The sequence below is a fragment of the Lissotriton helveticus genome, chromosome 3_1 (genome assembly GCF_964261635.1).
Source record: "Lissotriton helveticus chromosome 3_1, aLisHel1.1, whole genome shotgun sequence".
In the NCBI taxonomy this organism is placed as follows: domain Eukaryota; kingdom Metazoa; phylum Chordata; class Amphibia; order Caudata; family Salamandridae; genus Lissotriton; species Lissotriton helveticus.
The window spans coordinates 2,087,211,010-2,087,235,971 of NC_136061.1; the positions used below are offsets into that span (position 1 = coordinate 2,087,211,010).

General features: G+C 45.7%; 1 protein-coding gene across 4 annotated transcripts in view; it reads right to left on the reverse strand.

Annotated features, from left to right (window-relative positions):
* Positions 1–24,962, reverse strand: part of LOC144824122 (aminopeptidase Ey-like) — an 836,887-nt gene that overhangs the window by 463,890 nt on the left and 348,035 nt on the right. For all 4 annotated transcript variants that reach the window (XM_078683237.1, XM_078683239.1, XM_078683235.1 and 1 more), the window contains exons 3-5: positions 8,637–8,779; positions 3,164–3,300; positions 2,951–3,077 (exon numbers count right to left, since the gene is read on the reverse strand). In XM_078683237.1, the coding sequence (XP_078539363.1) occupies positions 2,951–3,077; positions 3,164–3,300; positions 8,637–8,779 (407 nt within the window). The remainder of the gene's footprint in view (positions 1–2,950; positions 3,078–3,163; positions 3,301–8,636; positions 8,780–24,962) is intronic.

Sequence of the window (24,962 nt, forward strand, 5' to 3'; positions counted from 1 at the left end):
TCTCTCCACGTCGATGAAAAAAGGTCCACACGGCCAGGGGCAGGGTTTGTATGATGATTACACCCGATGTTTTCGATTTAATAACACCCGGTCCATCACACTCATATGCATCATCATACTCCAGTACCATGACAAATGCATGCACATGCGTGATGACACATGCACAAATATACATCATTACGTTGTTTTCGTTTTTTTGGCAATGTCTTTCAGCATAGGTTATGACCATTTTTTTCTTTTTGTCAATGCAGAAAAACATCGGCAAAATGCATTTGCAAAGACAATTGATCTGCATTAGCAAAGTCAAAAGGCAAGACCTAGTGACATTGCCAATGCTTGTTGTTCTTCCTCTAATCAACTTTGCTAGCAGTAATGCAAAAACCGCCTGTAGAGCTAGCAATAATTCTACCTCCAACAGTAACGAGAGAGGACCTGTGTGGTGCAATGGGTGGTATTTTACAGTTTGTGGTAATGTACACATATGACTAGTGATATTCATATCTCAAGCTTGTGAGCCACTCCTGAACAGACATCATGTGTATGTGAGCATGTGGAATTAGGTGTAAGCATAATGCTATCAACCATGCCATTGCGTAATCCCTCAATGCCTACCCGGTTGGTATTACACAGTCTGAGGGAAGACACTTTTTAGCAGAGGCAGAGTTTCCAGGACTGTTAACATACAAATGTGGCCGGAGACAGAAATATAATTTCACATCACTGGTTGATGAGTCTCTCCGGTAGAATCACATGCAAGCATGATGCCAGCATGCTCGAGAGCTTCATCTTCTTTGTCACTGTCTAAGACTAATATGGAAGTTGAATGTAGTCCTGATTGCCATTATTCTCTTTGCGAATGGATGGCAATTGCTCTCCTGGCATCCATCTTTGCTCCCAGTAACGTTTTATTGTTGGGTAAGCTTGGAGATAACTTCTTTAGCTTGACCTTGAAGCCTTGTTGGTAAAGTAATTTAATCACTTTGTTTATACTATTTTGCATAAATAACACATTGTATAAATTAATTACCATTCCCAGCTCATCATGCCAATGTGCAAACACATGTTGCTGTAGATGTGCTGCCAACAGAGCTACACATTTTGTAAACACCCTTGATTCATACTGTATGAATGGCAGTACTTCAGATTTAGGGTTGCCAACTATGCTATGTGCTCCAGCATTGAGATTAAGTTCTGTAATGTTGTCATCTTGAATCTTAGTTTCTTTGCATAGCTACATAATTGCCTTAAGTATAGCATTTGTTTTAATATCATATCCAACTTTAGAATAAGGAAGTGCACCAAGTAAATGTCATGATCCCTCTCCTCTCCTGAGACTCTTTAATTCTGCTATATTAATTACATATCATCATATCATTTTTTGTCAGGATATTTGTTCGTTTCTGAATTATTTCAGTCATCTGTTACTATTCCTTGCACCCACTTGCAGGAGGACATTGCCTCAGTTACCTGTGAATTATCCCTCAGGTGTCCCTGCCTGGAGTAGAATAGTCTAGAGGGGGTGGGGCATCATTCTAGAAGGGACAGAGTATGTTGGCCTCTGGCTCCTTACCCTAGGTCTGCCATGAAAGAGCTGTCTCTTGACTCACCACTTTTCTCTCCACTCTGCCTTTGTGTGCATCCTTGACTCCTCTACAGTTTCTTCTGAGAAGACGCTCCTGTCCTAGAGGCTTCCCTATTCTGTAACACACTGATATTCCTTAAAGCTACATTGTTTTCTTCATTTGTTCCAAAGGATCTACATAGTGACAGCACGTTCTGACATAATGAATTCTACACCCAAGTCGTTGGCATTGTCATTCTCCTCATGTTTTTTCATTTTAATTAAGATTGCATTGTCAGCAAATGTGCGCTCGTTGTGTCACCCGTTAATAACGTGACTTGTTGTGTCACCCGTTAATAACGTGATAGCTTTGTTTTATATATGATGGGGGGCCCCAAGTTTCCTTCTGACCTTTGTTGTTCACCTTCGTTCTTCCCACTGCCTCTCATTAGCCCATTCTGAAACCTTGTCTCCTCCTCCATTGGTGTCATTAGCAGAAAAAAAGAATGGGAAGTTGGTGGTCATGTACTGGTGCATTGTGGGCATACAGTTGACATCACCAGCCACAGGTAAACCTGCAGTGACTTCACCTGTGACCAAGATGCACTTTCCAGATCCAGCTAATATCTTGTAGCATGATGCCAGCATATGAATCTAGAATTCCTTCACCCCACAATGATTGATATTTGAAGCACATGAAAACTCCTTTGATGTGCCCTTTCTCAGGTAGGTAGCTTTACATTGAGCAGACGGTGCACTGGCACAGGAACCCAAGTATGTCAAGAGCCCTCTGGACTCCAGTTTTGGCCGAGTTTTACAAACAAACTGGGTGTAAGGAGGCCAATGTCCTTGCATGCATTAGAGTCATGCCACCCTTTCCCATTATTTTCCATATTTTTATTTGTTTTAGGCTATTTATTTTCTACAGCGCACGTTCACCATAAGGTCTCTTGGTGCTGAGGTAACAAAAGGTAACACACGACAGCAACTGGGCATGTAAATGTCATAGTTTGTAAAAAGAAAGCCGAGGACTTGAAACTTGATGTTACAGTGACTAACAGACATATGGTTATTCAAGTTGTGCATACGCAAGATACATTTTAGCCTTCCTTATTCGGCAGATCGGACATCCACCATGTTCGTGACCGAGTACCCTGTCTGACAAACCCTAAGTAAGGTCCTGAGTCTTTTCAGATAAAGAACAGACCTAGACAAACTAAGGTTCTCATTGTGAAAAGATCGTTTGAAGCCTTCATCGTGCAACAGTATCTAACCTAACCTGGAAATCTCAGACTTATTGCCAAGTGCTTTACGCAAAGGGAGAAGTGCAATCAATAAACGCATCTTTTTTATAATCTCCTAAATGTAAATCAAGATTCATTAACTGACCTGACTTCGGCAGTGGATAAGGGAGTTGGTAGTATTTTTCATAAAAGCTGAGAATTGGTCCTGTAATATTTAAGGCATAAGCTCCTTGACCTTCCTCAATGGCTTTCTTGCGAGCCCATATCCGGATCTGAAATCAAACACAAGAAACATTTACTAGATGATTGGAAGAGTTTCCATTATTTGAGGAGTCTGCGCTCAGAAATACGTTTGTACCTGTACTTTGTTCTCGGTTCGCTCAATCTTATCGAAGTCGCATACTATGAAAGCCAGGAGGTAGGTGGACATTTTTGGGGTTTCTTCAAATCTAGTGACATGCCACGTGACAGAATCAATGATCGTCGGGGTTGTGCCTAAAGAAAAGATAATTTGAACAACCATTTACAAATGTAATACGTTTGACCTGACCCAACACTAGAAATCCTGGACATGGGCTAAGACTTATCCTTTTGGGTTTTGGCGATATGGTCGGCAAAGCACAAAGTACACAAAATATGTATGTTCACTTGCACCGTCACCTCTTTACTCTGAGTCTGTGTGGCTTCCTCTCGGATGGACGTGAAGGAGAGACACGCTGCTCAACATGAAGCATGAGTGCAACAGTGAGCATCATCTCTCTGAAAGTGCAAAGGATGGTTTTGTAAAACGGACTCTGTAAACATGCACAGTATCCTACATAAGCACAATGACATATTTACACCTGACATGTAGCAAGGTGTTATCTCTACCTTACCCGTACTGCAGGTACCTGGTGAGCTAGTTTTCGCCCTGGGACCTTCAGGATTCAAGGGGATTTAATCCCCCAACTTAGAACGCACCAGGATGAAGAAAAAATGTAAATTGCAAGGTACTTCTTCTCTAGCAGTATTCTTTTGGTCCATTTGACCTAGAAACTGCATTTTTTGCGAAATGTTCAAATTACGTGGTAAATTCATGACAATCTTGTGTAGTCTGCCAGCAGAGGATGCCATAAATGCAATGGACCTCACCCTGTCCATTGTTTTTGATCAACAATGTATTCATGAAAGGTAAACAAAAGCAAAATATGTAAATTGTTACTTGTGAGCTGCACTGTATTCTTTTTAAACAGCATATTCAAGTGAATTACTTCCCAAGAAAATATATAAAGTAAAAAAACATGAGAGGTAAAGTATGTAATATAGTTCTATATTGCCATCTGGAAGTTCTGGTCCCATTTACAATCCACTCAGCCTTTATTAGACCATATGACTTGCTATATACGCTGCACACAAACATTTAAAGATAAAATACATATATGTATTTTTATACATATTACCTACTGGCGGTCGCCATAAGGTAGTTATAATTAGGACCGTGTTTCTATTAAAAAAGCGTGTTTTCTTTTGCCAATATCTTTGCCGCTGTTTGATAAATCTTCGAGAAATTTTAAAAACTAATCATTTCGGGGTTATTCATCAAGCGGGGGCTGAGAAAATTAAGGGTTCACAAATGGGTTTTCCCCATGTTCATTTCCATAGGAAACTTAAGGCACGGCTACAGCCCGAACTGCTGAACAGAATTACACCAAATTTGGCAAAAAAATTGCTTGTGGTTCAGAAAGCACATGTTTTGTTAATTGGTGTGAATCCATCCAGTAGTTCTTGAGAAATGTAAACATTTCACAAATATGCATGTCTGGAACCTGCGATCTGACTCGGTTGAACAGAGTCACAAGAAAAAAGGGTTAAAAGAACTGACAAAACACAAGAAAAGGGTTCAGGGTACAAACACTCTTACCGCTTAGGCCTGTTCAAAAAAGGATTTTTTTTTGCGGAGCCTGCAGAAACTTTTGTTTAAAAACAAAGTGCGGTCTCCTGCACTTTGTTTTCTTTAAGCCCCCGGGTGGGCCAGATCCCAGGGGCAATGAGAAATAATGATGCGGGGGCCCACGCAGGCCCCAGCTGCCTCCCGGGGCTATGTTCATTAAATTTGGGGGAGCCACGTGGGCCCCCTGCAGCCCCAGAGATCACTACCTACCCGGGACACAAATTAAGTAAATGTGGGGTCTGTTGTGGTCCCCGGCCCCAGGGACCACCACCTCCCCAGGACTAAAAAGAAAATGAGTAGGGTGCACCAGGCGTCCCTCCAGAAGCCCGCCATGGCCCTGGGGACCGACATCCCCCAGGGCCGGCTCCAGCAATGTCCTGGAGTTCCCACCCCGGGAATATTTGTTGTGGCAAGGCAGGAGTGCTCCCGCCATGCCATAGCAAACTCTGCTTCGCTTCACGGAAGTGAGAGAACAGAAAATGCTCTTGCTTCCATAAAGCGAAGCAGAATTGCTTTTGGGCAAGGGGGCTGCATGTTAGCAGCCTCCTCTGCCCAAAAGCAATGCCGGCTTCCGCATTAGGCAGGGAACAGGCAGGGACCGCGGTGGCCTAGAGGCTACCCCGCTGTCCCGACCACAGGGGCCTTGAGGCTACCCCGCAGTCCCGACCGACAGGCCAAGCTCTGAGGGTTGGGGTCCATGGGACAAAAATGGCCCAACAGGGGGCCACTCAGCCCGCTCCCTTTTTCTATATAGGGCCAGGCCCCGGGGTGGGCCACCTTCCTTTATAATAAATATTTTTTAAAACAAGAAATTGCCAAGCCCTGGGGGATGGGGTCCTCTGGGCCGAAAGGGCCTTGAGGAGGGCCTTAAATGAGAGGAGGGCCTTGAGGAGGGCCTTCAGGAGGAGGACCGTGAGGAGGGCCTTAAATTAAGGAGGGCCTTAAATCGGCCTCAGGAGGGGGGTCCCTTTCTTTTTAATGAAATAAAAATATAAAAATGGGCAAGGCCCCAAGAGATGGGGTCTCTGGGGCCCAAAATTGCCAAAGGAAGGGGGGACACACAGCTCCCGTTCTTGTCCTAAATTTAAAAAATAGATACGTACCGGCAACTCGCAGGAGTGCCTGCTCCCTTTGTCCACTACTCTGCAAATGCTCTTCCCGGTGCGCTCTTGGTTGGGGGATGAAGTCCCCATCGCTACTTTTTACAACACTCTGCAAACGCACTGCTGGTGAGGGATGAGGTCCCATTGTTTCCTGAGGGCCTCAGGGCTAAAGTGAACTTCATACCCTAAGCAGCAGTGCACCAGGAGGTGTGTTTGCGAGGGCTGGAGAAAGGGGGAGTGGCCTCGGACCACCTCTCAGCAATCAGCTGTATGGGATTGACTGGAGGTAACAGGAGGGCTAGTTGGCTCCCAGGGACCTCCAAGAGACAAAGGGACTTCATCCCCAACCAAGAGCTCACCAGGAGGTGTGTTTGCAGAGTGGTGGAGAAAGGGGGTGTGGCTGCAAAGTACCTCTCAGCAATCACACTGTGTGGGACTTACCAGAGGTAACAGGTAGGCTAATTGGCTCCCAAGGACCCCTAGCAGTGAAGGAGAATCATCCCCAACCAAGAGTGCACCAGGAAGCATGTTTGCAGAGTGGTGGACAAAGGGGGCATGGCCTGCCTATCAAAACTCAGCCATTGTGCTGTGTGGGACTTACTGGAGGTAATGGGAGGGGTAGTTGATCCGGAAGGATGTCCTTGGAGGTCAACTACCACTCATATTACCTCCAGTAAGTCCCACACAGTGGGATTGCTAAGAGCTCTTCGGAGGCCATGCCCCATTTGTCCACCATCTGCAAATGCGTCTCCTGGTGCACTACTGGTTGGGGGATGAAGTCCACTTTACTCCTGAAAGCTGACCGGATACCCAGAACCCTTTCTCGACCACTCTGAAAACGTGACTGCGAGTTAAAAAACCTTAGAAATTAGCTGAAAAAATACAGGTTTCAGGGACGTTATAGTTAGAAATTAGCATTTAAAAAACCTTAGATATTCACGGAAAAAACAAAGGTTTGAGGGACGTTATAGTTAATCTGACATTTCACTCGTACAAAACCAGAGAAATTCAGCTGTTATAGTTAGTTGAGGTAAATATAACTTGCGCCCCGGCAATGCACTGCTTGTGACCTCATATATTACATCACTCATGACATGGACAGTGACACCCCTCATGACATCTTAAATGACATCAATGATGACATCTTTGATTACATCATCCACAGCATCTCTGATGCACCCACTCACACCACTGTCGAATCTTTTACGCACTGCCTCTCCCACACAACCATTTACAAACCCGTTCACAGAGCCATACCAGTACTTACACACCGACTCAATGATTCATTGATCTATACACACATCCACTCGCTCACCCATACTGCCACTCATGAACCCACTCACTCACTAATTTAGCCATTGACATATCCCCTCATACAGGCACTGACACACAGAGTGAGTCACCCAAAGAACTACTCACACACCGATACAGTCAATCATACAGCCACTTACTCACCCAAATAGTTACGCAACCACTGACTTACTTACTCATACAAATAGGAACACATACTCACTAATCTATAGAGTCACTGAGAGAAGCATGCACTCATCTAAATAGCCACTCTCACATTCACTCACTCACACATACAGTCACTCATATACCCAGTCACTCACGTATACTGCCTTTCACATAGTCAGTTACTCACACATACCGACACTTGCCCTGAATCGCTGACAGAGCCATACAAACAATCACTCACTCATTGGACTTTTCACACATGCAACAGTACCCCATCCAGCCACTGACTCAACCACTCACTGATCTATACAGGCAGTCACACACTCCTTCACCGACAAACACACACACCCAGACAACCAGTTAGACTACCAATCATTCACCTATATAGCCATTCAGGTACCCACTAACACACATATACACCCACTTAGACATTAACTGACAGTCCGATACACACATGCACACAACCAGTCACTCACCCATACTTTAACTGAGCCACCTAACCACTCACTTATACTGTCAGTCACACACCCACTGAGTCATCCATACAGCCACTCATAAACCCACTGATTCACCAATACACCTTGGTGTATATATATTTAACACTCATAAACTTTTTAAAAAATCACTCACAGTCACTGGATGATGGTATTACTGATGTCATGAGTGATGGCATTTGAGATGTCATCAGTGATGTCAAGAGTGATGTCACTGACCATGTCATGAGTGATGTAATATACAAGATAATAATCAGTGCATTGTGGGGACGCGCATGTGTGTGTGCTTATATATATTTATATAGACACACAAATAATTATAGTTCCCTTCGCTTTGAAAGGCCTTCCTGCCATGCAATGTCACTACTCCTTTAACAGGGGCGAAACATTCTTTTAAAATATGAAGTGATTCTTCAAAGAAGAAGAAAAGGACCCTGAAAGAATGCATTCACATGATGTTTTAGTGTGGGAGCACAATATGTTTAATCTTCGCTGCTGTTTCCTCTTCACTGCCTTTCTCATGTGTGACACTTGAGGAGTAACAGCAGTTACCGCACATAAGGCAATTAACTGGACCACTTGTTGTAAGGACCTGCGTCACACAGCAAGCAGTAGAACAAAGGGAACATTTTGATAATGAGGTCACGCAAACAGTGCCTTCAGAAGGAATAAAAACAGACTCTTGGCTGTCTACTTAATTGCATTCCCCTCTTATCCAATCCGATACTATATCTATGAAACGCAAACACTTGTTTAGGAGTAGTGGAGTGGAGAAAGGAAAAAAAGTGTTTGAAAACATTCCGTTGTAGTCAAGTGTGTACTTTCGCCAAAGGTAGTTGCACTTACTGATATTCGGCATATTTGACAGCGCCACGAATTGCGGCATGTGGATCAGAGTGATATTGAATGTGGCCTTCATGGCAGGTTCATCGAAACAGGGGAAGGACTTCCTGGCATCAGGGGCCTGCATTTGTGTCGTGGCAATGATCCTGAAATGAAATGGACATGCTTGGTAATGGGGCTACAGTCTGGGCTTTTCACAGTAATGTGGATTTGAGATACACAATCACAGCTTCTGTCCTGAACAGCGAGAATGGAAGGAGATAGGAAAGTTTAACGCATGGAAAAATTATGAAAGCTTTCTCTTTCATGAAAGCAAATTTAAAGGGCGCCAGCCATACAATTTTTGTTTTTATTTAGATATTTCCTCGATGGAACACAATGCAAGCTTGCAGCTTTGCATCACTGTAAATAGCGTGAGGTACATTTAACGATCCTAAAGGGGGGCTCCCATTTTGTCAACCTATGATTAAAGAGAAGATGGCAGCGTCCACCAGACAAGATTAATCTGCGAAAAGATCTCAGCATCAAACTAATCCACTCATGGCCTGACGTGCAATAGAAAAAAAACATTTTACCGCTCAGTGACTTACGTCTATGATTTCCATAAGATATCTTTTTTTTGGGAATACCATAATTCTTCAAATCATACATGAATGCCGAATCCTAAACTAGTGGATTGTGCAGCTGAGGACGATCCACCAGTTTAAAACTAATGTTATGCTGCAACCGCACATTACATTTTTTCTCTATAAAACAAATATTTCCCCATGTCAAGACAACCCTTCCCCTTTGATCCCTGATAACAAAGGGGTGCTGTGGTTTCTTGACAATCACTTACTTCATCCAACAATTTTCAGAGTTGAAATCCGATATTAATCCATTTATAAATCATCAAAGTGGATCGAGAGTACAGGTTGACACGACAAATCACCAAATATACATGTGTAGTTGAATTAATGCTAATTTAGATATAGTAGAAAAAATATAAATAATTTGTAACCTTAGAAAACATTGTACAGTAAAAGATAATATTGGTTGCAAATATATTCTCTCTCATCTCTCACCATTCACCCAAAATGAATATCTCCTCATAAAAATTCTCTTTCATACTACACCTGTATGCATTCACCTTGCATACAAAAAATATAGACAACAGAAACCTATGGGGGCATGACCAGGAATTAAGGCAATCTGTCCAAAACGTTAGACCCTTAACGGTGTCTATTGGTCGTGGAATAATCTTGGGTCTTTGGAAGACTATGGAGAAGTCTCTATGCTCAAGCAGGCAGGTAAATTGTCGGATTCTCTTCAGGGGGGATACCAGGCAGACAGGAGACACCATGCCATGACCAGAGAGTCTGGGGTTGGTTAGAACTGGTGTCCAGGGATCCATCCTACGGTAGTACCTCAAACTGGGAAAGGTACACCCTTTCCATACTTGGTTATCACAGTAGGGGGGGTGAGCAGCCACAGATTGTCAGGGAGGTAGTGTCAGAGGAAAGTACTCAGAACGTAACATTCAACAAAAAGACACAATAAGATGTTGTCCATGCCAGTGTTTTTCTTGTAAAAAGCTCTGTTCAGTGTTGTAGCCCTTGTCCCGGGCTTTTTTCTGTCACATATGAGAGTTCTACAGCAGTGAGAAAAGGGTGTTAGAGATGGTCCCACCCCATGAGCCATGTCAGAATTGTGGTATGCAAGGCTGGGATCAGTGGTTGTTCTTCCCAGTCACACGGCAGCAGAACCAGGTTTGCAGAGAAAGTCTTGCCTCTCAGTTAACAATAAAGTCGTAGCATGGCATGCCAGGGTATGGCTGCAGTGTGGACACAGACTCTGTCAAAGGTGATGACTCTCACAGCAGCTGTTGATGATGCTGGCTCCAAGCACGAGTATTCAAAACTACAATGAAGTGAGAGACCTCTGCACCTGCTTGCCATCAGCGTTGACCTGAAGTATTAATGAGCAACAGACAAAACAGAAAGGTAGCCCTCTCTCCATCCTTACCTCAGTGTCGGAGTCTCTACCATCTAGTCATAGGAACGCAGGCAATATATTACCAGCTGCTTCCACCCTCCATCTTGTGATACATTAAACCATGGGACATCCAAAATGGATCCCAATTGTCAAGGTAACTATACTCAAACTACACACGGAGTCTCACTACAACACATGTATATATACATCCACTATGCACACACATTCTCGACAAGCACATGAGATATCAGCAGAGGCATCTAGTAGACCCAAGGGTTGGATATTTGGTGGAGTCTCACCGATTGCCTCAGTCACTATCGGCACTCCACTTCATTGCTTGTGCCCTGCATGTTGACTTTCATCTAGCATTTGACAGCATGAATTCCTCAATTCCTTTAACATTGGAGGTAGAGTATATGCCAAAGGGATGAATATTTGATGAGTTTCTCTAGACTGTTCATCAGTTTTTCAAAGGCTATTTACTAGCCATATTGATATCACCAGCTTTTACCTTCACTGGATTACTCGTAAAGTATTCAATTGCCTCAAAATCTAGAGTTCAAGGGTGAAGTGGCTGATGTATTAGAAATACGATACCCTAGTAAAACAGCTAGGCAGTCTGTGTATGGAAGTGTTTGCTAGTTCCTTAAGACCACGAGGACTCTGAAAAGCCAAACCCCTGTGCACCGTCACCTCCTTCCCATGAGCACCTCTATAAACCATGCAGGTGGTAATTTGTACTCCAACCTTGTTCTTTGATAGGAACTAAGCACCCATATTGGGGGAAGTACCCTGCATTATACCAGAAGAAATTTACTACTCAGGCACCCAGAATTAGTAACTTGGTAAGCCTGCTCGATATTTTGTCCCTTGGCCAACCGGTCTCACTCCTTTTTTTACCATACTGAAAATTGTCCTTTCTTTAGTCCCCCGAATCCTTGTCCTGAAGAGACCTCATACCGTGAGAGGGTAGAAACGTCATCGGCTATTATAAAGAGAGAAACCTCGACGATCCATATAGTTGTCTCCAAAGAATAGATTGCATTACATCTCTATTGGCTCCTCTTTTAATTACCAATAACCACCACTACAGTTTTTCAATTGCACCCTTCTATACTTCACACGTTTGGTTATGGTTATTTTACTGGGATTCACAATTCACTTATGCAATTGTATATATTGTACATTATGCCTTTTTTTGTAGGAAAAAACTGTTATGCTAAAATAAATACTCTCACTTCGGCTGAAGGGAGTACAAAAAGTATCTGTTGTCCAGTGGGCTAAAATGCTTCAACCTGTATAAATTTGTGTATGCTTTATTAAGCTAAGGCTTTATTCTATATCTGTTTTGTTTTGCTTCAGTCGAGCAGGATATATTAATTGCTGCTATAACTAATTAATTTATTTAAAAATGAGTTCCTTGAGAACATTGTCGCTGCTAAATTAAATGTATTTGCAAGCATACCCCTGACACTAAGCTACGCATTCTTCAAGAACCTTCAGTCCTATATGGTGGCCATTGTGTGGGCGAGCGAACAACTTTGCATCTCTTGGGAGCTCTTGATGCTGCCACTAACACAGGGAGGCCTAGGTGCACCACACTTCACATGATATGCCCTCTGTGTGCTAGCCCAATATTTGCACTTTTGCCTATATCCGGGCCGACTTCACTTTAACCCCACATTGCCATAGAAAACAAGCATTAGAAATGCAATAGGTCTCGCAGCATTAGAGTTAGTGCGTTTAGAATTGTTTATGGGTTTTTTGTTGTAAATCTTTTGCATTTTTATTTTTTGTAGCCAATGCTAAAGAATTACAAATCAAAAAAGCAATAAACAATTGTAAAAGCTTTAACTAAAAATCCTCTGAGACCTATTGCACTGTGTGAGGGTGAGGTGTTGAGGGTGAGTGAGGGTGAGGGTGAGTGAGGAGTTGAGGGTGAGTGAGGTGTTGAGGGTGAGTGAGGTGTTGAGGGTGAGTGAGGGGTTGAGGGTGAGTGAGGGTGAGGGTGAGGGGTTGAGGGGGAGGGGTCGAGGGGGAGGGGTTGAGGGTGAGTGAGGGTGAGTGAGTGAGAGTGAGGGGTTGAGGGTGAGTGAGTGAGGGTGAGGGGTTGAGGGTGGGTGAGTGAGGGTGAGGGGTTGAGGGTGAGTGAGTGAGGGTGAGGGGTTGAGGGTGAGGGGTTGGCGATTGTAAGGTGGCCCCTTACTGCAAAACTGGTTGCGGAAATCCTGGTGCATGAGCTGGACTGCTGCTGGGGCCCATTGGTGCTGTTACAAGGGTGTAAGTGCAGCAAAATCACCCGATTGAGCACTGGGCGCTGCGCATCTAAAATGACGGCAGCGCACTGCGGGGGAGACTTCCACCGGCTGCGGCAACGGGAGATGTGCACTCTGTTTGTGAGCGGCTGGGAGGCGATTCGGCGTGCAGACTCACAGCGGAAAACTGCAGAGGCGGCAGTCCTGGGGGAGAAGTCTGGAGGGCGAGATCGCCTTAACCTTCCTGTGGTGCACTACGCTCCCAAGATGGCAGTTATGGGATGCGGGCGGAGGCCTGATGCCGGCGAAGGTGAGAGGCAGACCGAGGCGGTGAGGCGAGGAGGTGCTGAATGCTGGAGTGGCCGCTGGGACACGCACCTTGCGCCCTGACCTACAGCATTGAGAGGTGAGGTGGCAGCGCTGTACCGATCCTGCTACGCAGCAACAATGGTGTGGAGGCCCTGAGGAGGAAGGCTGACTGGTGGCTGATACCAAAACGTGTGTTTGAAATGTATCAAGGGGGTTTACCAGAGTATTGAGAGGGAGAAGGATGGGTTACGGTAACGGTAGAATGTTCTGGGAGAAGTTGAGATACTTGCTCTACAAAATTGATAGTACTCAGGTTTGTAATATTAACTTCAGAACCACGTGAAAAGTGTGTGCTTCAGGGATACATCAAACACCGAAAGGGCACTACACCAATGCAAGCAAAAGGAAATTGCTATTATTTAGGCACACGTGCTATAACACCAAAATGTATCGAAATAAAAACTCACTACGTAATGTGCCAGCACAAACCACTGGTTTATTTACGGATACCTTTGTAACAAATTCTGGGTTGGCCTTAATGAAAACAATGTTGGGGTTGAACAGTAAACATTCACCACCTTACAATTTAGCAGAGGGAAAGGGCAAAATAGATTAATCTCAGTAAGCAGTAAAAAGAAGAATTACGCTGATGTACATCCGAATCGAGTTGGCCATTTCGCCAGAGCACTAAATGCAGTTAGTGGCATTGTAGAATGGAAGGACGGTCAATAAATAAGATGCCGACGCGAAAGATAGGGGCACTAACGGTGATTGGTACACAAAGTTAACACTGAACAAAATAACCTGTGGAGGCGTCAATACTTACGCGACAAGTACTTTGTAAAAACAAAAACAAACAAGTTTGTGGCCAGCGTCAGCGCCCTTTTGGCAGTCTTCCAAGGCAGCAGTAGCTGTGTGTGTTTTTCTCACGTTCAGTACAATTCCCACTTTCGGAGACACACAAAGGCACCGGAAACAGGATCGATAATTGAACCTCCGAGAGCAGGTCTGTGCAGGGGAAGCTGCCTCGGGCTGGGGGTGCTAGGGGGAGGGGGCGCGGGGCAGATGGCTTTCATCTGTAGTCTGCACACGTGTTCCTTCAGAACCGAAAGCAGCGTCAGGAGGAAGAGCCCGGGTGGTTTCACTTTCAGGCTCCGCCGACCGGAGGGTGCAACGCCCGGGAGATGCCCCGGGTTCGGTGAGGCGCAACCAGGAAGCCGGGAAAAGGGAGCCAGGAAGTAGGAAACCGAGGATCCGGCGAGGGCAGAGACAAGAGGAAATCAGGGGACGATCGGGGGTGCAAGGGAAATCGGAACCCCGGCAGGAGAAGATCAGGAGCTAGGAAAAGATCGGGAGGCGGAGAGTTGAGGCAGGCAGGCAGGCATGGGAGGAGAGGAGGAGGGGGGAGGAGAGTAGGGGAGGCACGGCCTAGCGGCCGTGCAATCAAGTAGTGAGGGGGCGGAGTTGTGGGAATGCTGAGAGAGAGAGTAGGCGGCTGGGGGCATGTGCACGCGCATTTAAGCTCAATGCGCATGCGCATTGAGCTTAAATTTATCGTGCACTGCAAGGAATCGCCACGATTCCTTGCAGTGTGGATAAAGAGCGGATAAGTGCCAATACTCTCGCCTTGCTCGATGCGCATGCGCATCGACAGGCGAGACCTAAAAAACAGGGCTGCACTCACCCCACTGCAAGTTGCTATCTATCAAGCCTACAGACAACCCAGAGGTGAAATGAGCACGGTGGAGACTTTGAGATGAGCATGAGAGCGACTGTGCAGACGAGCCAAAAATTTCTGACACTCTACGTCCCATCGATCCCGCAGGCATTTAACCCTCTTCGTTCCCCCTTTGCACGACAGCGGGTCCACGTTCCGAGCTCGCTGTCACGGTCTCACTACCTTCACAGATCTATATCCAGACAATAATTTCTTAACCACTCCGACCGGGACAGGGGTGTCCCTCCCATCAACGTCAGACCTGCTCTTATGTTACCAAATCAGGGCTCCTTGTGCGCCGATACACGCCTCCTTCCCCACCCCGTCCTTTCACCGCTCGGCCACGTGCTGACCAACCCGTCGCCCCAGAAACTTAGAACACGCATCTACACCACAACACACCTCACCAGTAACCACAGCCAAGGCACTAGCCCACTGGCACACTGAATTAGATCCTCCCCCCACTGATGAACAGTGGACCCATTTCTGCTACGAGCTCATGCTCCTTTCACATACTACTAGCTACAACTAATTCACTTTAAATTCCTCCATCACATCTACCGCACCTCCCTGCAGATAGATGCTTTGAAAGGGGCTTCGACCTGCTGCAAACTGTTGGAGATGCAAACAGCCACAGATTACATTTCTGCACCTAGAGTGGCAGTGCCCCCCTATTGCTAACTACTGGGACAGGGTCTATAATGTAATACACGAGGTCATCTGACCTAATCCGGATGCTCACCACTTGTGGACCTATTGGGACATGTTAAAATAGCCCCTTCTGCTATGATGCTTCTACTGGCCAAACGTAAAATTCCCATTCACTGGGGCACTATCACGGCCCCCTTAATGGACTCCTGGATTCATGATATCACTTACTGTCAAGAACAGCTATCAGCCTTTTGGGAGTTAATGTCCCCAGCATCCAGACCCGAAGACATCTAGGCCCCTTTCACACACTGGGTGAATGCAATATAGTTACACCTAACACGACTGAGGGTACATTCAGCCGTACCAGGCAACTAAACCTACCTAGAGAGATCGGCAACTACCCCAGCTCGGCCGACATGGACTGGAAGCTGATTAGAAAAAGGGAAATCCCCAATCATATTATATTGAAGCAAGACAGTCAAGGTGCGCCTACTTGCTTAATCCTGTGTTGTCTATTCATGTAATGAGCAACATACCGCAGTCCACTCTATTAAATACCCCACCCTCCGAACCCTGTGCCCAAATGTAAATGATGGTTGAACTGTTTATAATATAATGCGCCATGTATTTCTATTGTGATACAATATGATGCGGCAAACTGTATGGCCTTTAATGTGTATTCACAATCAATACAACTTAATCAAAAATAAAAATACTCCTCCTGGGCATCATTGGGCACACTAGTCCTCAGTGGAAGGATGCTGTGGAATCCTTCAGTCTCTAGTGGCCCAGATCTGTCGCCTTTCACAAGCACTAAGCTCACATCCAAATTCCCAAAAGTCTGTTCTCAGAGTGTGCTAAACACAGATGATTAACTAGCTGCCAGAGTTTATTGCTCATTGAGCCTGGTTGGTCGTCTCAAGACCGCCATGCAACACATGTCATGCAAAGGAAATAATTGTCAGAAGATTCCCTGAAAATTCAAATGCTGTCACTTATTTTCACTAGAAAGTTAGCAACTATAAGAGAAAGCTCACCCTTCTCCAGTCATTCTTACATCTATGCTTCCTGAGTATCATAATCCAGTTGGAATTTTAAGACAGAAACTTCTTGGCACTTGCAACAGATCCCTTGTGACCCTTAAGTTTAAAAGTCGAGTAGCTGCAAGAGGCTAATTATTCGTCCACATAGGACAATATGAACTGTGCAGATGCATAAATGAATAGCAAGTCTTGCTGTCAATAATAAGGTAGCTAATTACTGGCCTTTAGCTGCCTTTGCATTAGGCAGATACCTCCTCAAATACCGCAGATGATATATGCATATATGATATGCACCATTTTATTCACATAGGCACCTCCAGGTCCCAAAAGTTGCTTATCACCTGCAAAGGCCCCAAGGATTCCATACAGTCCCCTATCATCTCCATCCTCTAAGACGGCTGTATTGCCAGAAACCGGTCCCCGGAAGCTTGTTTCCTTCCCAGTGTAAGAATTGGCTTTTGTAGTCTGGTCTGCCCTGTTCCCATGATGCACTGGGCCAGGGACAGACTAATTTGCATACAGCCAGGTTCTGAAACTGGGATGGTGCAATGAGCTAAAAAACGGTGTTGGATCTAGCCCTGATCTCTTGACTGGGTGAGAGTACTCTGCTTAATTCAGAGACTCTGTCCATCACCACCCTTTGTTGTAAATAATTTTGTCCACCCTTAGCGTGGAAGGGTATACTCAGATGTGAGTCCCTTGCTCATTGCACCATCAGGATTCAAGCAAGCCGGGCCGAAGACGGCTGTAATGCCAGAAACCGTTCCCCGGAAGCTTGTTTCCTTCCCAGTGTAAGAATTGGCTTTTGTAGTCTGGTCTGCCCTGTTCCCATGATGCACTGGGCCAGGGACAGACTAATTTGCATACAGCCAGGTTCTGAAACTGGGATGGTGCAATGAGCTAAAAAACGGTGTTGGATCTAGCCCTGATCTCTTGACTGGGTGAGAGTACTCTGCTTAATTCAGAGACTCTGTCCATCACCACCCCTTGTTGTAAATAATTTTGTCCACCCTAAGCGTGGAAGGGTATACTCAGATGTGAGTCCCTTGCTCATTGCACCATCAGGATTCAAGCAAGCCGGGCCGAAGACGGCTGTAATGCCAGAAACCGGTCCCCGGAAGCTTGTTTCCTTCCCAGTGTAAGAATTGGCTTTTGTAGTCTGGTCTGCCCTGTTCCCATGATGCACTGGGCCAGGGACAGACTAATTTGCATACAGCCAGGTTCTGAAACTGGGATGGTGCAATGAGCTAAAAAACGGTGTTGGATCTAGCCCTGATCTCTTGACTGGGTGAGAGTACTCTGCTTAATTCAGAGACTCTGTCCATCACCACCCCTTGTTGTAAATAATTTTGTCCACCCTAAGCGTGGAAGGGTATACTCAGATGTGAGTCCCTTGCTCATTGCACCATCAGGATTCAAGCAAGCCGGGCCGAAGACGGCTGTAATGCCAGAAACCGGTTCCCCGGAAGCTTGTTTCCTTCCCAGTGTAAGAATTGGCTTTTGTAGTCTGGTCTGCCCTGTTCCCATGATGCACTGGGCCAGGGACAGACTAATTTGCATACAGCCAGGTTCTGAAACTGGGATGGTGCAATGAGCTAAAAAACGGTGTTGGATCTAGCCCTGAACTCTTGACTGGGTGAGAGTACTCTGCTTAATTCAGAGACTCTGTCCATCACCACCCCTTGTTGTAAATAATTTTGTCCACCCTAAGCGTGGAAGGGTATACTCAGATGTGAGTCCCTTGCTCATTGCACCATCAGGATTCAAGCAAGCCGGGCCGAAGACGGCTGTAATGCCAGAAACCGGTCCCCGGAAGCTTGTTTCCTTCCCAGTGTAAGAATTGGCTTTTGTAGTCTGGTCTGCCCTGTTCCCATGATGCACTGGGCCAGGGACAGACTAATTTGCATACAGCCAGGTTCTGAAACTGGGATGGTGCAATGAGCTAAAAAACGGTGTTGGATCTAGCCCTGATCTCTTGACTGGGTGAGAGTACTCTGCTTAATTCAGAGACTCTGTCCATCACCACCCCTTGTTGTAAATAATTTTGTCCACCCTAAGCGTGGAAGGGTATACTCAGATGTGAGTCCCTTGCTCATTGCACCATCAGGATTCAAGCAAGCCGGGCTGAAGACGGCTGTAATGCCAGAAACCGGTCCCCGGAAGCTTGTTTCCTTCCCAGTGTAAGAATTGGCTTTTGTAGTCTGGTCTGCCCTGTTCCCATGATGCACTGGGCCAGGGACAGACTAATTTGCATACAGCCAGGTTCTGAAACTGGGATGGTGCAATGAGCTAAAAAACGGTGTTGGATCTAGCCCTGATCTCTTGACTGGGTGAGAGTACTCTGCTTAATTCAGAGACTCTGTCCATCACCACCCCTTGTTGTAAATAATTTTGTCCACCCTAAGCGTGGAAGGGTATACTCAGATGTGAGTCCCTTGCTCATTGCACCATCAGGATTCAAGCAAGCCGGGCCGAAGACGGCTGTAATGCCAGAAACCGGTCCCCGGAAGCTTGTTTCCTTCCCAGTGTAAGAATTGGCTTTTGTAGTCTGGTCTGCCCTGTTCCCATGATGCACTGGGCCAGGGACAGACTAATTTGCATACAGCCAGGTTCTGAAACTGGGATGGTGCAATGAGCTAAAAAACGGTGTTGGATCTAGCCCTGATCTCTTGACTGGGTGAGAGTACTCTGCTTAATTCAGAGACTCTGTCCATCACCACCCCTTGTTGTAAATAATTTTGTCCACCCTAAGCGTGGAAGGGTATACTCAGATGTGAGTCCCTTGCTCATTGCACCATCAGGATTCAAGCAAGCCGGGCCGAAGACGGCTGTAATGCCAGAAACCGGTCCCCGGAAGCTTGTTTCCTTCCCAGTGTAAGAATTGGCTTTTGTAGTCTGGTCTGCCCTGTTCCCATGATGCACTGGGCCAGGGACAGACTAATTTGCATACAGCCAGGTTCTGAAACTGGGATGGTGCAATGAGCTAAAAAACGGTGTTGGATCTAGCCCTGATCTCTTGACTGGGTGAGAGTACTCTGCTTAATTCAGAGACTCTGTCCATCACCACCCCTTGTTGTAAATAATTTCATCCTCTAAATGGAGCAGCTTGGTGCTCTGCTCACAGATTACAACAGCAAAATTAATCAATATGCCTATCATACACAATTGTTCTTGAACATCTCCTCTGCTTCAGATATTCAATGCCTGAAACACAGCCTGCACATCTTACACACCTGTGTGCGCACCACCTATATGATGCTCAACTCAATTATGACCGAATTCCTGTTATTTGCCAAAAACAACAAACAGGAAACAGTACAACCCTGAATTTACATGAACCCTGACAGCTTCAAACCCCAACATATCTGACCCAGCCCAATGCCCCTGCCAAAGAGCTGAAATCCTCTAGGCAAAGACTAACTACCCTTCCTAAGCTCGGTAGAGTCAGACAGGGAGGATGGACTTTCCAATGTCTCCCCTATAAACTTTGGAACTCTCTTCCCTACCAACTCCTACAGTGTTCAATTGAAACAATGTTTAGGAACAGCTGGAGACCTGACTTTTCTAAAAACTCAGACTGAGTTTCTGTCTACTACCATCATCTGCACTGAGAAGCTGTGGTCATGTCACACATGGCATAATTTTTTAACACGGATATAAACTGTAACTGAATGGTATGTCATTTGGATTCACCCTGGACAACAACCTCAGGTTTAAGGAATACATTGTCATAAAAGCACATATGGCCTAGTACCAGCTCGAACTGAGGTGGCACTCCCCAAGACTGGGAAGTATCCCCCGGGCTCCTGAATTGTCCTTATATAAAGGTTTCACCAATAAATGTGAGAAAATAAATGAAGAATGTTTGTTTTGGAAAATGCTTGTATTTAATCCATCTTGTTATATTCACAACGATATATTCAGCTTTTACATGGTCCTCCAAATTCAAATGATGCACTCAAACAATCCCAATGCATTTCGCATATCATAAATGCCTTCTTCTGGGGATGTATTTTCTGTCAACAAAGAAAACAATAATTGTACTCACAGTAATGTGCAAAAGAATATTCACTAGCGACTCGTAACACAGATGGAGAGTTCATAAGAGCCTCTATGGGGCAAAAAGTGCTCATAAACTAACTTTAATCAAGTGCTGTGAAAAGACAGTGCCCCGTAAACATTAAAAAATGTGTAGCGTGAACGTTGAGAAATGTATCACAAGTCGATACTCAACCCCATGGTTGACAGTAGTCAAAAGCTGTGATAAAACAGTGCAACGTGAACGTTAATGTGCCTCAAATTGGTGTGCGAACCCGTGGTTGTGTGTAAACAACAGCGGGTTGGGGGCGGTAGACTAATGGCGGGTGAAGAACGAAAAAAACACTGAAGTGGGCAAGAATGCCGTGACTGCGCTTAACGGTTTAAAAAAGTGCCCACGCAGACAAATCGTGAAATAAACTCTGGGTGAACGGTTGGAAATGAAGCTTACCGTGGCGTGCACGGACGACGATGTAAACGAAGGTATGGCTGTTCCCATGCCGGGTTTGGGCGTGGCTAAACCCCGGATGTGTTTAAATACCTAGATGTTGCAAAGCAACATACTTTTTCGTATTAGACTGTATTAAAAGCCCGGAAAATCGGCTGCGTTTCGAACTGAAATGTTACAATCCTCCAAAGGAGCCTTATGGGATATAGGGCCCGATGTAGGTAATTCTTATTTACCACTTCTTAAATACCGAATTTTACAGATTCGGTATTTAAGAAGTGGTGTGGAAAAGTCAGCCCATAACGCACCTGATGCCCAGGCTGCGGCGCAGGACGCCTCTTAGTTCCCATCTTGAACAATTACCAAATAAAGAGACGGGCGCTGGAAGCAGGAAAACAAGAAAAGAGTTTTATTTCTCATGAGGAGAGCCTGTCATTTCGGACACTCGCATAGTGTCTTCAGGAGGTGCTCTCTCCTTCCTACCACCACTGGAGGTGCTCCTCCCCAGTTTCTCTGAGGCTTCGTCTTTTATACACATGTTTATGAGACACAAACATTCCTTATTACAATAAAGACGCTTTGAAGTAGGAAAAGGCATGCTTGGAATCCCAGCTTCAGGCCTATTCCCATACCAGTCGCTCAGATGTCATCCTCCCCTCCTGAATGTAACAAGAGATTGTGATCTCTCAGCCGGACATTCCTACAGGACACGAGGGCAGGAGGGGATGATCAGATCAAAGGTTGGGCAGGCGATAAGATCGGGCACTTCGGCTGGTGTATCACGGTTTTGTTATGCTGGGCAGGAAAAAGGGGGGGTGTACATCCACGAGGCTTGGTCTTAGGACTTGGGACCGGGTCGAAAAGGCCAAGTGCAGCTGGGGGGGTCGTCAGCTGAGGGGAAGGGTGTTCTTGGGAGGAAATGGGGGTGTGGGTCAAGCAGGAGGGTTACTTCTAGGGCAGGGTCACGCAGAGGGAGAGGGTCTTATGGCTGATGCATGAGCAGTGCGCGCGGGGAGGGGTGCCGGGAACAAACGGGCAGAGAGGCCATGGTGCCTAAAATGGCTGTCGTGTACGTGCGTGCATGGGTCTATGCTGGCGGGATAACACAGTCAGTGTTTAGCGATATCCGTTCTGCTTACAACAAGGGGTACAGTGAACACAAATGAATGCCGCTTATGTGCATATACATTGCCATTTTCAACAGTCGCCGCTTTTTTTTACATAAGCTAGTTCATTTCTATACAGTCGATACGATTGGCGGAATGCGGTACATATGATTTTACATTTGTTGGGTTATTCATACAAGTCTAGAGATCGGCATAATACTTAGTCGGGGTCAATCAAGAAAAAGGTTCCGACACATTATAGAATCAGGTTCTGACTTTCTCTCCGGTGACATCAAAATACAGTAAAAAGTGCTCTGATACCTTCGGGTCTTGTCAGTGCTATAAGAGACTTTTGGAAAACTAAATACATGAGTGACCGATGAAACATTTTTGAAAGCAATACAAAATGGTTGAGGGAGGAATTCAGTTCGATACAAGCAATTAGTCAAGGGGTGGGCAGAAAGTTCAGGAAGGGGGGTCTTCGTCACAATGTCTTTTTTAACAGAGTCCGTCTTCTTTCGTTGGCGCTGTTGAGCACCGGCAGTGGAGCTATAGGTCCAGCTCGGATTCTTCCTTACGCGTTGCAGGGTGCGATCAGTCCTCTGCTGTTAGATCACAGTCCTGTTTCCTAACTGATCTTCTTAGGGGTGCCTCATGCTGGGCACCTGCGTGTCTTTCTTCTTCCGTGGCAAAACCCTATTCTATCTAAATGCTGCTCTTCTTTTCTAAGTCAAAAGTTATGCGAAAAGGGTGATGTTGTTGAATAATCGAGGGAAGAGAGGGCGGAGTGGGATCAGATCTTTGAACACACCAAGAGACCAAAGGAGCAAAGGACGACGAGCAGGCAGGCCCATCAGTCGGGCTCAAAAGGGACGGGGACTTCAGGCACGAGTGGGTCAGCAAATCGAGGGCTTCAAGGCAGCCCTTCATTCCTTCATCTGCCGAGTTTGAGAGTGGTGCCTCGTCCCGCGTCTCGTTGCTCTGCGACTCCACCTTTGGTCGAGGTCACACGTGCTTCATGATCTGTGGCCAGGCTGTGCGTCACGTCCAGCTCCTCTCCTCCGGTGATTGTATCTTTGAATGGGTACAAAACAAGTTTTAGAAAAACTGGCAGGAGAAGACACTTATACATCTCAATTCCGTCCCCAATCCTAAGTAGGTGGGGGATAGGTTCATCGGTCACAGTCAGAAGTCATCACTTATGGAGTATGTAGGAGGGCATTTCCACTGAATTCATAAGCCTATTTGGCGTTCATTCGTGACGTACGTGGAGAGAAATCGGACTCCCATTGACAGTGTATTCTATCAAACTCGAAATCGAGTCCTTAGGTAGAGACTCGCCCTTTTTCTTTTTAACCCAAGTACTGACAATCTTACATTTCCCTTCGGGGTCGGCAAACTCTTGCAAGCAGGGGGGTTATCATCATGAGAGGGGGGCAGAGGTTAAACATGCTTTTCTTGGGGAGCGACGGCTAATCAAGGTCATCAATTACGCTTCGGGGATAGCTGATATGGAGCTGGGGTCAATCGGGAGAAGCGAGGATGCTTTGGACAGGGAGCTGGGGTCAATCGAGGGAAGCGAGGACGCTTTGGACAGGGAGCTGGGGTCAATCGGGAGAAGCGAGGACGCTTTGGACAGGGAGCTGGGGTCAATCGAGGGAAGCGAGGACGCTTTGGACAGCCGCACTTAAGTGCAGAGGGGTGAGGCAATCTGGGCATTGGGGATTGCATTTCTAACGAACTTAAAAACAGAAGACCATTGACGTTATAGTCCCCCTATAAAAAGGCCAGATTAGGGGACATCAGTTGTCTTACCTGTCCTTTCTTTCATTACCAACTCGGGTTCTATCGTTTTGCAGAAAGGAGAGGTAGTAATATGGCAAGTTACAATCGTTTTAGTTTCTGTCAATTTTGCCGAACACCTTTGTGTTCGAAGAGACCCAATTAGGTTTGTGCCGGTGGGGCACAACGTTACCATACAAGGGAGGAGGGAACAGGGGGATCCTCAGAGAGAGAGAGAGAGAGAGAGAGAGAGAGAGAGAGAGAGAGAGAGAGAGAGATAGAGAGAGAGAGAGAGTCCGCACTCTAAATGAACCATTCGGTACACGTATGACATGGAGAGAGAGGGAGAGAGAGAGAGAGAGAGAGAGAGAGAGAGAGAAACGTGTACAATAATGGGCCATTCAGTGCGCACACAACACAGAACAGCAGGGGTCAAGTAATACGGAAACACAGGCAGAGGGACGACGTAGATCCATACATTACGTACACACAAACTCAGACGGGGGAGACAGTACATGTATTATATACAAAAATCCAAGACAAAACATAGAACAGTTATTGGCCAAAATGATCTCTTCCTGTATGCTGCACATCCTAAGCTCTTTTTACCTTTTTCCTTCTCTTTTATCGTCGGCTGCCTTCACTGGTGGCTTTGGTTGCACACACTTACGCCTTTGGCAATTGGTCGAGAACTAACCTGGTCGGGCTAGGGTGTTTCCAGGCTGAGGCAACAGTGGGTGTCAGTTATGAGAACAATGGGGCAGCTTTGAGTTTCATGTCTATGAGGGTGCGAAAGGAGGTAGTAGATTTTAAACACTGGCAACATTCCTAGTTCTCCGAACGGAGGGTACTTGGGTAAACCTCACCTCGGAATATTCCCTAAACTTTCCCTATTTAGTTAAACGTAGGAATTTATTCATTAGTGCACGTCATTCTTGGTTGTAATATTCGGGGTGCCAAGCGAAGTCATATTTTGTAGTTTCCGCTTCAGGCTGTCCTCCCAAGC